Source organism: Anabrus simplex, chromosome 14, assembly GCF_040414725.1.
Source record: "Anabrus simplex isolate iqAnaSimp1 chromosome 14, ASM4041472v1, whole genome shotgun sequence".
In the NCBI taxonomy this organism is placed as follows: Eukaryota; Metazoa; Arthropoda; class Insecta; order Orthoptera; family Tettigoniidae; genus Anabrus; species Anabrus simplex.
This window is the reverse complement of record NC_090278.1, coordinates 55,451,640-55,465,533: the sequence shown is the minus strand read 5'-3', so window position 1 is coordinate 55,465,533 and position 13,894 is coordinate 55,451,640. Positions and strand designations below refer to the sequence as shown.

Sequence of the window (13,894 nt, the reverse complement as noted above, 5' to 3'; positions counted from 1 at the left end):
GACTGTACCGCTACAGTAGAACCTTGATAATTCAAAATTGGTTAATTCAAAATCTCGCCTGATTCGAAGCAGCTTTCGTTCACGGAAACATGAAGTACGGTTTTGCATGTTATTAAAATCGTTTAATTCGAAATACAGATAATTCGTAATTCGAAGAACAATGTCGGTCCCGTCACTGAAATTCAGACTTTTAATTCGAAACTGCCATTACATTTTGAAAAAAAAAATAGTATTTTACAGAGTAATTTAAATTCAAAATTTCCCGCGTCATGAAAGAACACGTCTTCCGGAATGTGCAGGGGTAACTTTGCACACTTTCACCTACTTTGGCGTGTCTACAGTGTGCTTCATATCTGCTAAGTTTGAGCGGAATCGTAATTATTTTGTATTCGGCGTTTTAAGGAACGCCACAATATCACGTTCATAGCAGGCAGTGTGTGGAGACCGGAGAGGTAGAATCCGAGAACACTGACGATGTCGACAGTTGGCAAAAAAGCGTGGCTTATAGCCTGTAATCAATTTGTACGCACCAAACAATATTGTCAGTGCCGATGAAACTGCATTGTTTGTTTGTTCCATTTTATTAAATGCTGAGGCCAAACAGACTTATGGTGTTAAAGGAGAGAATTGCCAGCTGGAAAATGTACTGTGTTGCTATGCAGTGCACAGGCACACGGAAGCGAGAGACTTCCTTCCCCTGTCATAGGAAAGTTCGAAAAGCTACGAAGTTTTAAGGGTGTCGGGCACTTTCCATGCCAGTACAAGGCATCTAAAATTGCAGACAGTACAGTCATCCAAAAGATAAAGCATTTGCACAGGGGAGCCAGCATAATTTTTCCTCGGCTTTGAATAGTGTTTTTCTTCCTTTCGTTGCGTGAGGTTATGTTTGTCATTGTTTTATCCAAGTGCATTATTTGAATAATGTAAATCACCTAGTTGGATACATTTTGGAAATAGTTTCTTTTTTTCTTTCTATGGCATTTGAGAGCTTTAAACTGTGAATCAGGGTTAATTGCATGCAGTAATGGGTCTTAGAATATATTGTGATGCTGCAAGGGTTGGCGTTCCCGAAGTACATGTTGGCGGTTAATTCGAAATCACGTAATTTGAAGTCCGATTTTTGCGTCCCAACAACTTTGAATTAACGAGGTTTTACTGTATTGACCTCTTGATAGGGTAGATCATGTGAGACTGCTGATGAAAACGAGAGTTATTTGATTAGACAAAAGAGTGGTTGATTGTGTGGCTAAATTTATAGAAAATAAACGTAGAGAATTAGAGTAGGTAAAGCATTATCTGATCCTGTAATGATTAAGACTGTGAGAGGGGGAAAGAGGCAGTATTATTGGACCTTTGTTCTCTTATATATATATATGTAAAGGATATGCATAAAAAACTGGATGGAGCAGTAAAATAAATTACAGGATTGTGAGCAACTGCAAAACGACCTCGACAATATTATGAGATGGACAATGGGCAATGGTGTAATGGTAAAGTCAGGTTGTAAGTTTCACCAAGAGGAAACCTTCTGTCAGTTTTAACCCTTAACCCTCTTTTCTCTGGGAACATGCCTGCCACATTCACTTATCAGGGTTATACAACTCGTACACAATCTACAGAAAATTTACCTACAACTGACCAATACAACAAGACTTGGTATAGACAGATGACGAACATTGGTTGCCTTAATCTCTTTCTCCAACCCCTCATTCACCGTCTTAATCCTTACAGGATCAGATAATGTTTCACCTACTCTAAATCTCTGAGTTCTAGCTCTCATCCAAATAGGAAATGATTAGAGTATAAAGGTTGTTATCTCCCCTTTTTGCAGGGTGTGGTGGAAATGCAGGGCTCATTTCAAGAACTGGCCAGTAAGGTGGATTATTCTGAACTCGTTGGACTCTCCAAGGGAACGGAATTGGCCAATGAGGCTCTGGAGGAGCAAACCGAAGGAGATTGGCAACGCATGCCGATATACAACATGCTGAGAAAGATATCCGTAAAGGTGAGTTTTGTTTCTTACTGGTAACGATTACAATTTCATTTCAAGAAGTTAATTTCGGTATAAATTACATTTGGTAAAAAAAAAAAAAAAAAAAAGAAGTAATGATTGCAAGTATCATCATCATCATAATATGCAGTTTCCAGCTGTTGGCTGGGTCTCCATCTCCTCTTGTCTTCCCACCACTTCTCCCTCTTCACTCTTGCCCAGTCCTCTATTCTTCTTTCCACATACTCCTCCACTCCTTGTATCCACCTGTCTTTTGGTCTTCGTCTTGGTTATTTTCCTGTTACCTCCATTTCGTGCATCTTCCTGGGTATCCTTTCCTCTGTCATTCTCTTCAGGTGTCCATACCATCTGTTTAGATGCCTCTACCCCAGGGTTTCCCAAACTTTTTGTTTCTTGAGGCCCCTGAGCATATCGCACACATGTCCAAGGAGCCCCTAGCCACAGAATTTTGTGATGATGTCATGTTTGATTTTATTTGTATAATTTTGGACCAACATTTACTTTCTTTGAAAGTTTAATTTAAGCCCCTCCCTAATATATCATACTAAATCATAGCGTAAAAAAAATTGCATGCTGTCATATATCGTACTACAGTAGGTTGTACCTGTGTTTCAGTAGCGTGTACCTCTGCCATATCCTGGTGAATTTTAGAGTTAACTACTGGCACACTTAGCATGGATTATTTACTAGTACTACTACTACTACTAACCTGGGTTTTTTTTTCACCCCTGAATGACACCGTCTCTCAGGCCGGGAGATTTGTTATGCTGAAGGAGACGGACGGAGAAGGTGGCGGCTGTGGTCTATACTAGAAACTGTGCCAGCATTCGCCTTAGTGCAGGAGAATGGAAAACCACAAAAACCATTCTCAGGACAGCTGACGGTGGGGACCAGCCGTGAGGTCCAGCTCTGTCCCGTTTCTGGAATGCAGAGGTGTAGAGCCGTGGCCACCCCTCCTCTGCTCGGTTGGCCGGTCAGAGTGCAGAACTGTCGGACCACGGACCAGCCATGGCCACTTGTGGGCTGAGACCCACTCTGCATCTACCGATGTGGAGTATTTAGAAAAGATTGCTATGTATCTAAAGGTTTGGTGATTTTTGGATACGAGTTGAAATGCCTTTGCAAATATGTGTCACATGTATTGTGGCAAGGTCGTACTTGACCTAAACAGAAATGGCAGCACAGAGAGTAGTGGGTTGTGTTATGGATGAGGAAATACCGTATTTGCAGGACGAATGCGTTGATTTAGGAAGTTATATCGATTAAGTGATAGGTACAGTGGTGGTGGTAGTGGTTTTGAAATAGAAATCAAAGGATTTGAAGATGAGGAGTGTGAAATGCAGGAAGATGATGGATCTTAGCCAGCGAAGTTATCTCAATGAATTGTGTTTTCCACAACTTACTGGTAGGATCAAGTGAGTTGGACTAGTTTTGATTGTATTTTGGAGAGCACTTTTTTCAACTTTTGGCAGACAATACAAACCAGTATGTGAATATGAAGCAACAAAATAAAGAGGATCAAAAGTGGGAACCTCCAAGTATATGATTTGTATTATTGAAAATAAAATTGTTATATTCAAATGATGGGCCAATGACCTTAGATGTTAGGCTCCTTTAAACGAGCATCATCAAGCAAATGATCATAAATTTTCCTAATTATTTTAATCTGTCAGAGTCTATCTGCCCAATTTTGGTTAGTGAAATTTTAATTTCCCTTTTCCAGAGTGTTACATGCAATCCTTTTAAAAATTACTTGTATATAGGAGTAGAAATTTTATATTTACTACTGTTCAAAAGTTTGCTCTACAGATCTGGAGTTGTAAAGAGAAAAAAAAGATATCTGGAAAGTTGCTACTGAGTAGCCTCAAAAGATCCGAGGGATAGGGTTAAATTCATTTACATAAAGATACTTTATACATACAGAAAAATTATAAAACAATATGGCTAATAATTACAACAGCCTAGATCTGGATACTTATTAGAAAAAATTCACTTGTTGTTGTTGTTGTTGGATCAGTGGAGTGGATGGTTCTGTTTTCCAAAGACCAAGCATTTTACAAGCGTAGTCACTCGAAATTTTCATTTGTGTGAGAGCAGAAAAGATATACTCACACACATATTTTGTTTTGTTATGAAAGGCATTAAACGCAGTATTTTTTTTATTCAAGAAATTGTAGGGTGTAGGAATGACATGGACACAAAACTCGATGAGGGACGTGGAGTTATGATACGTTCATAGAACTTCCTGGAGCTAAACATGCCACTCCATCTGATTGTCCACCCATATCATACTTCAATTTATTCCTCAAGTTCATGTTCAGTTTCAAAGAAAGGATTTCTGATCCATGAAATTTTCTTAGCCAGAGGCAGAAAATAGGGTCTGAGTGTTGATACTAGCCATTCCAAGTGTCTCACAATTGGATGACTTACACTGCGTTGTAGTATTTCTTCTTTTTCCGCTGCTAGCTTGTGCTATCTGTCGGCCTAGTTAAGAGTTACAATACTGTATGTCGGGCCGATGACCTAGCTGTTAGGCGCCTTTAAACAACAAGGCATAGTTACTAAATTTAGTATGGTCTATGAATTGTGCGTACAATAAAATTATGCTCTGTGAGTACTTATGAATTACATTATTAATGTGGATTATTGTCGTGGCCCACCAGGGGACATCATTGCACCAAACCAGGCTTCTGACACTTTTCAGGAACGCTCCTGCTTCTCTTCTGTGCCCGATTATTTCCGTATCAGTTCTTCCACTTTCCTCTATGATACTTCCCTGGTACCTGGAACTCTCTCTACCTTCCTAAGCTGTGGTCCTCCAGACTTTATCCCTCTCATACGTCTCTTTCCTTCTTTCTAGTTGTGATCATGATCTTGCAACACAAGTAAAATTATTTTTCAAAAGAAATTTGTTACAAGTAATTTGGTATGTATGTAAGAAGTGCACATAATAAAAATTATCAAACTACATTTTTACCATATTTTGTTAAAGTGTGGGTGATTTTTTTCAAATTAAACTCAGTTAATCTATAACCATTTCACTCTTGATTAAAAAAATATATATATACTGCCAAAACTGGTTAGGACGTTTTTGTAGGGACTGAAAAAATGTCATAAAGAGGGAACATGCTAAAAAATTAAAAACAATGCGCAGTTAAATTTAAGGTTAGGTTTGAACGTAAAAAATACTTAAGATGAAAACAAAGAAACAAGTGTTTACAATTATAATTAATTAAATAAATAAAGAATTAATACATTTTAAGAACACCTACAAAGTAACATATAAAGGAAAAATGTTCTTAGAAATGCGAACTAAACACACTGTTTACAATTATGTTTAAAGTTGTCATAGGAATATCGAACATCTAGGCGATTTGTACACGTTTCATGTGTGGATTAGCGTCCACTTTCTCATTAAACTTTAATTTTTCATCATTTGTAAACTATTTAGCTTTCTTTTTCTCCATAACTGAATGTTCTTCAAAAGCACTATGTAATTAAGCACCAACACTTTGTGATGTTTTGAACATCACAGCATGTACATAAAATTATCAAACTGTGGTATTAACAGTGTAGATGTATGTATTTCATTTATGGTAGGTCTTTCTAAATTATTATGCTTATATCTTAGTCATCTATTTCACATTATCATCTCATTTCTTTGTATCACGGTAATAATGAATTCTGAACGAGCTAAGTCTTGAGTAAGGTATTACAACAACACCCGTATTAATAGCTTGCAGTAAATATCCCGTACCTCAAGGTCAGGCGACCGGACACGCCATGTTAATTTTAGCCCTTTACCAGGAAAAGGACATAATTGAGATTGGAGAATTACACTGTCCCCTCCGTATTTTGAAGAAGTAGTTAGAAGTTGTTAACTCCTACTATTCAAACTTGGTTACATGACGCTCACAAAAGCCTGCGAAATTTCAACCTATGTGAATGAGCGTTATGAAACAAGATGATGGATATACAGCGATGGAAAGAAGAAGAGATAGAAAAAGAGATATTACTGGACCATGTGATATGGTAGATGGAGGGAGATTTTGGAGCTCATATACATCATTGACAAGAGCTTGAGGGGGTCTTAACTGCTGAAGGTCTTAATAGCGGAGGGTTTTTATCCGAGAACATCTGAACGTCTTAGCGTCTGATGGTCATGATGATAGAGGAAGAAGGTCTTTCTCTTCGTTCTGATTATATGAGAGAAGACAGGGCACATAAGAAGAAGTTCTCTGTGTAGTTTACAAGTTCACTTCACATCTGAGTAGAGCACTACTCAAAGTTACTCTCATTGAGAACTGGTTATCTCAGTGACGAGAAAATTTAACAAGAGAAGAGTTTTGACTTCTCTAGAACAGGAGATATTTTTGTTATATATTTAGTTATGCTACATTTCTGTAATATTTATTTATTTATTTATTTATTTATTTATCATGCCTTTGTAGGTGGCGAAGTTAGGGCTCTTGGTGACCATTAGTATCCTAATAGCGCCTCACACAGCTTGTTAAATGGGCCTACAATGTCATAGAACCATTCTATAACAACAATAATTCAACAGCTTCATCAAACTTCCATAATACTCTTCAATAGTATAAATTATTTACAATCAACGTTTTATAAAATATATTGTCATCGAAGTAGAACACAACAGCTCTCCAACCTTCACGTCAAAAAAACCATACCAACGTTGAGAATTTCCACCCATCATCATCTCTGCAACTTTCTTTTTACAAATTAGGCCAACTATAAACATCTGGTGAACTTCTTGTCAACGCAATCTTGCCGAATAAATCTAAAATAACCTACGAAATGTTGACCAATAAATATCACGGACATACGCATGCCAACGTCAAGTAACTTTTGTCAAGCAATTGGAATGTTTTTCCTTCATATTTTTTATGCTAAGCTGTATATTTTGACTTATATCTTTTTACCATATATTTAGCAGTTATTTGACCTACATTTCAAACTTTGACTACGGCTTTAAGCCATCAACTGTCTTTTATAGTCACATGACGCCTTCATTTTTAAATGTACCTCTTATGAATCTTCCAGTTTTTATGTATCAATTGTTTGTATTATATATTCTCATTGAACTGATTTCATATGCCTTCCACTATGTATTAGACATCTATTAATGACTACGGCTTTAAGCCGTACAATCTTACGACGTCCTAATTAACAAAGAACTACATATGTGTTTATCATTTTATTAGATCTATAGTTATTTCATTGAACATTTTATATGTACTACCTTTGAATCCACTAGTTTTTAGTATCATTTGAATGTAATGTATATTCTCATAGAACTCATATTTTATGCCTTCCACTATGTATTAGACATCTATTAACGACTACGGCTTCAAGCCACCTTCTCTTACTATAGTAGAATCAAACAAGTCCTATTCAACAAAGAACTACATATGTTTTTATCAATATACTGGATTTTTAGTTACTTCATGAACATGTTTTATAACTAACGTAAATCTTTCCTCTCTTATAATCATCAAACACATTTTTGAATATCTTTAACCAGATGCCTGGTAAAATAATAAGGTTTTTGATAATGACTGAAGATGCCTCACAGTGAGAGGCGAAACATGTCTCATCTGAATAATGTTTTAAAGTAAATGCCAACTTCTTGTAATGTATTGAATAGGTGGAAATAAACAAAAGATATTATCCTATATACAGTTTATGAAACTTTCAATACGGACGAAAAATGATTTTCATCACTTGTAATAACTTTTATCTGTCGCTTAGGGGCGTGTTTATCGTACAGAGTGATTACAAGGGAGTTAAACTTGTCTACTTTCGTGTCTATATCGTCCAATAAGAGTATGTCATTCCACGGTAGATTGTAAGCGTCATGTCTTAACTCGTCCATATCCATGTCTTTTGTGTTTCTGTAAATAACATACTTAGGTTTATATTTTGGCATTCGAAGGGAGTAGGATAGGTAGATAAGGTCATGAGTGGAGATGGCTGGGACTGGTAACTGGCCATGAGTTATAACTTTGTTTGGGTTATTTGTCACAATGTGGTCAATGAGCGTGTGTGTTTCGTAGTATTCTGTGTAAATGTGATTAGTAGGCTCTAAATGGAGGATGGTCATATCACAGGAAGAAAACATGTCAATAAATTAGGGCTCATTACCACATTATGTAATTAGTGGGCAATGCACAAATCAGAAATAGGACTGGTACTTAAACGAGAGATGACAATGCCTGTACGAGAGGACAATCAAACATCAGCTCTTAACATTGAATGTATCCAGATACCAGAATCTACAAAAGGTGAGCTAATGGCATAAATTACTGCAAATCTCCGTATAACAGTTCATTTTATTAAATTTGATTTCATTCAATTTTTCTTTTGTTTCTGCAAGTTCAGTTTTTGTAAATACGCCGCCACATTTATCATCCTAATAAATAGTTATTTTAATTAGTACTTTCATAAATTCTTGTGAATGATCCTTAGTTTCCTAGTTAGTGAGTACTTAATAGTTAGTGTCCTGTCATCCCACCTCTGGGAGTATTTAGAGTCTCATTACTTCTTCTTCTTCTTCTTATTCTTGTTATTATTATTATTATTATTATTATTATTATTATTATTATTATTATTATTATTATTATTATTATTATTATTATTATTATTATTATTATTATTCCATAAGTTTGAATGGCACCCAAGTAATATTACTTATGGAGAGGGAAAAGAGCAAGTATTTATTCATATTAAAATTATATTTGTTTGTAATTAAATTATAACTTGGAACTTAAGAGAGAAAATATCAGTTGAAAATAGAATTACCAAATTAAAACAAGCACAGCACATTACTTGGCCAACCTACAAGAAGAAATCTCTCTTGATAAATGCAAAATTTAAACACTACAACTCCGTTATTAAGCCTGAAGCAACCTATGCTAGTGAAACCTTATTCAATTTGAATACGAAATCAACTACAGATAAATTACGGAAAATAGATAGATGAATCATTAGAACAATTCTAAACAAAAATCACAAAGTAGGTGGACAATGGCGATTACTACCTAATGAAGCTGTATACCAGGAGACTGAGTCTATAATAGATACAATGCGAAAAAGAAGAGTTTTTTTTTTCTGTCACATATTACGACTACCAGAGACTAGGATACTCAAACATTTATTCAACTACTTTTGGAAAAGTAAAACTAAAAATCACTGGTTCAATGTAGTCCAAGATAATTTAAATGAATTGGGCTTGACAGTTCAACAAATTGAAAACAGAGAAGAGAAGAGGATCCTAAGAAATAACAACGTGAGACTTAAACTAAAGACCTATATACGCAAACAGTTCAACATAACTGATGAAGAACGGGCAGCCAGGTCAGAGAGAATGAAACATTTCTGGGAACAAAAGAAGAAACATCAACCAAATTTGTAACCAATATTCATAAGACTTGACTGTATATAGATTGATTTCAGTGCTCCAATGTGGGCGTAAAATAAGTTAAAAAATTAAGGTACCCGGAGCGTACCAACCGTTTTTGCATATTGCAATCATTACAGGATCAGATAACGATTCACACTTCGGGTAAGAAAACTAATGACTACAGAGTAAGGAAAAGAATGGAGAACAGTTATGGAAAGGAACAAAGCAGTGAAGGTAGGGATAGGAATAATAATAATTTCGTGTGGCTATTTCTAGCTGAGTGCAGCCCTTGTAAGGCAGACCCTCCGATGAGAGTGGGCAGCATCTGCCATGTGTAGGTAACTGCGTGTTATTTTGTGGTGTGCGAGTTGCAGGGATGATGGGGACAGGACAAACACCCAGCCCCCGGGCCACTGGAATTAACCAATGAAGGTTAAAATCCCCGACCCAGCCAGGAATTGAACCCGGGGTCCTCTGAACCGAAGCCCAGTACGCTGACCATTCAACCACTGAATGGGACGGGATATGAATAGAAACATGCAATAGAACAGATAGAATGAGAGGTGAGCCTCAGAACGGTTGCCTCCAGGTCTGAACACAATAAAACAGCTGAAAGCTGGCCCACTGTATTAATCTGTAGGTGTTGAGTCTCATGGTGATAGTATTTCCTGTCTGAAGTCAACCGTTAAACCTGCAGTGCCATCTAATCCCAGCTGGGAAGTAATTGAGTAAAAGTAATTGAATTTATTGTTAGTGGGGAAACATTCAATAACAAACCTAGTGAGTCGAACATGTCCTCGGACACTCCCGGCACTAAAAGCCATATGCCATTTCATTTCATTCAATAACAAAATTCGTTGCTGAATGTCTTTTTTTACAGGCACTTATACAGGGTTATTCACCTAGATAGATAGATAATGCCTTTATTGGTGGCGAAGTTAGGACTCAAGGCCCTCTCTTACACTTAACCACTAGATGAGTATACATATACATAACTTATAATTTCGAATACAAATAAAACAAATAATACTAATAGCAATAATAATAATAATAATAATAATAATGAAAGAATCCTTAATTTTAAAATACACTTAAATTATGTAACTGCAGTAATCCATTCATTCATCCCATTCATTCCTTCATTCACTCAACAATTATCCAGCAAGTCAGCGGGATCTACCCAGCAAATGCTCCCGGCAAGCCAGTTTAAACTTGCGATGAGAAGGATTTTCTCTAATGTTCGCAGGTAGCGAATTCCATGACCTAGACACAGAGATTATGAAGGAGCGGTTGTACACAGCAGTACGGTTTATAGGTATGGCAAGAGAGGAACCAGATCTTGTATTGTGTTCATGATAGGACGAGAGGTAAGTAAAAGATGAAGACAGATAGTCGGGAGTATTAGTGGAAAGAACTTTGTGCAGAAGCGATAGCATGTGAAGTTCATGGCGCTGGTGCACTCGAAGCCACGACAACTCCTTATAATAAGGTGACATATGAGCATCATATCGCAGATTAAAGATATATCTTATGCAGCTGTTCAGGCTCCGGTCCAGTTTCTTGTTACTGTCCCAGGTTATTCCAGTCAACACAGTGTCACAGTAGTCAAATATAGGTAGTATAAGAGAGCGAATTATTTGTACTTTATGTCGCACAGAGAATATATTAGCGAACCGTTTCAGGGGATGTTACACAGAAATAACGTCTAAACCATTAAAGATATCAGTATTCCATTTTCATGATACCCAGGGGCTTATAAAATAATGTGCTACTTATTCTCATGGGGTGATTAATAACTGAGATAGTGATACTAACACATATGTAAGTATTTTCAAAATCAGACAGTTATTTTTTGATATATCAATAAAAACCGCATTTGGGATTTTGTGTGCCACATCAGACAGCGAGCGGTCGGCCAAGGACGTACTAGCATGCAAGTTGTTTACTGGCATGGATTCCGGCCACCAGGCATGTACTGTAAACTACCATGCATATAAAGTGATGTACTGTAACAAACTCTGGGTGTGCAACGTTATTGTATGACCGGCAAACACAACAGGGAAGGGAGGTTAAAGTTTTTTTGCTCTGTTTTGTTTTGAAACCAATGTGTAACAGGTTGTGTTCTGTTGGGCGTCTTTCCCCACAGATGGGAATGGGAAGGATTTGGAAAGGACGTCAGTCGTGGCCTATCTCAAAGGTACCAATCCGGCATTTACCTGGTGTTGAACATGGGACACCATGAAAATCACTTTCATGAGTTTGCCTGTCATACACACTTTGCAAATCCATCACATGTGTACAATATGTTTACGTGCCTGGTATCCATTCTGTGGCTGGAATGACATCCAGGAAACTGCTTGCCTGTCAATATGTCCCTGCATGCTGTCTGATGCAGCATGCAAAACCGCGAATGTTATTCTTACTGATATCTCAAAAAGTAACTGTCCGATTTTGAAAATATTTGCATACTTTTACTTTTAGGCCAACTGTATGAATTTGTGCCTTTTCATTAAAAATACGGAGTTAGTATCAATATCTCGGTCATTAATCGCCCCATGAGAATACATAGCAAATTATTTTACAAGCCCCTGGGTATCATTTACGAATATGAAAACAGAATACCGATATCTTTAATGGTTCAGACGTTATTTCCATGTTTGGTGCACCGTGTGTTCATACACACTTGTACTCTGCCCGGCATTAAAGTCTGATGTTAGTTCTGCCACAGTTCGCCGTTTGTCCTGTTTTACCAGTCTGTCCAGCCTACGACCTCCGACATCTGTAATGAGAGGTGGCCGCCCAACCACTGGACGTTTCGACGTGGTTGGACCTTTGGTTTCGCCACTTGTTGAAGACTCTCACCACAGCACTCCTCGAACACCCGACAAGTTGTGCAGTTTCCAAAATGCTTGTGCCGAGCCCCTGGGCCATCACAATCTTCCGGAGGGGCATTTTAACTCCTGACCTACTTTTCATTTCTATCACATGAAAAGGATTCTTCCTTCACTCTTGAACTTCCACAAGATGAAACCAATCTTCTGGTGTGGATATATAGTCCGTTTTCCTGATCATCTTTTCTTAAGACAGGCTTGCCTGGTGTAAAATGGTAAATCACGGAAAACCATCTTTACGACTGCCGACAGTGGGGTTCAAACCCATCATCTCGCAAATACAAGCTCATAGCTACATGATCCAAACTGTGTGGCCAACATGCTTGATTTCAGTCTGTGTATAAATGTTAAGGCATGCATTAATAAACTGCACTTTGACATCAACATATTAACAAGCGTCTCAGTTTGAAACAAAGTTTATAACTAATGGAATAAGAGTCTGTTGATTTCTTCGATCGCACATCTGTCCCGTATTTTGATTTCAGGTATCTGACAACGCTGGGTTCGAGCTGTCAGTGGAGAGTTGGCGTCGAATGGCTTAAGTAGAAGAATAAGCTTGGGTGGAGCTTTTAATAGTAGGAAAGATCGTAATATGAAGATAAAGTTGGAATTGAAGAGGACAGATTGGGGCAAAAATTTGTTTATAGGATGAGAAGTAAGGGACTGGAATAAATTATCAAGGGAAATGTTCGATAAATTTCCAAGTTCTTTGAAAATGTTTAAGGAAAAGCTAGGTAAACAATTGATAGGGCATCTGTCACCTGAGCGATGGTCCTAAATGCAGGCCATTGATTGATTGATTGATTGATTGATTGATTGATTATTACCCGAGTATAACTGAACTTACATTTCTACAGAGCAGATCATCTTCAAAGGATCTCAGTGAAGGCCAAACGACGAACGAGAAAAAGGATGAGAAGGCTGCAACAACAAACCTGGCTGAAGCTTCCTCAAAGGGAAAGTCTGGGGTCAAGTCTCTGTATGTTGAATATTTCCATGCTGGAACAAACTACTTTGTGATGTTCCTCGTCGCCCTGCTCTTCTTAATGGCACAGGGATGTGCAAGTGGAGTCGACTACTTTGTGTCTTACTGGTGAGTTGTGTTCAATATTATTATTATTATTATTATTATTATTATTATTATTATTATTATCATTATCATCATCATCTTCTTCTTCTTCTTCTTCTTCTCCTTCTCCTAATGCTGTCTCACCACGGAGGGTCGGAGGTCATTATTTTTGTGTTTCCCATAGCAGAGTTGCTATAACATGCATGTCAAACAGCTGCAGTTTATGAATCTCATATTATTGTTCCGTATATTGACAGTAATGCTGTATATCATATAAAGTTTCCCATGAAAAAAAGGGAAAAATTAAAACATCCACGTTAATCAGTAGAAATCATATCTCATCATCATCATCATTCTCACTTCGCCTTGTCCAGCTCCTGCCAAATCAGGGTGTTGATGGTACTTCTCGTGTGCTGCCTCTCCTTCCACCACTCCACTTCAGTAATAGTATTCCATTCCTGTCTTCTTTTTCTTATACTCTTCTTGGAATGTCTTTGGAAGCA

General features: G+C 37.4%; 1 protein-coding gene across 1 annotated transcript in view; it reads left to right on the top strand.

Moving 5' to 3' along the window:
* LOC137502985 (ATP-binding cassette subfamily C member 4-like) overlaps nucleotides 1-13,894 on the top strand; it is a 183,546-nt gene that overhangs the window by 72,621 nt on the left and 97,031 nt on the right. Inside the window, exons 12-13 of the mRNA XM_068230280.1 lie at nucleotides 1,832-2,005; nucleotides 13,180-13,415. Of these exons, the coding sequence (XP_068086381.1) occupies nucleotides 1,832-2,005; nucleotides 13,180-13,415 (410 nt within the window). The remainder of the gene's footprint in view (nucleotides 1-1,831; nucleotides 2,006-13,179; nucleotides 13,416-13,894) is intronic.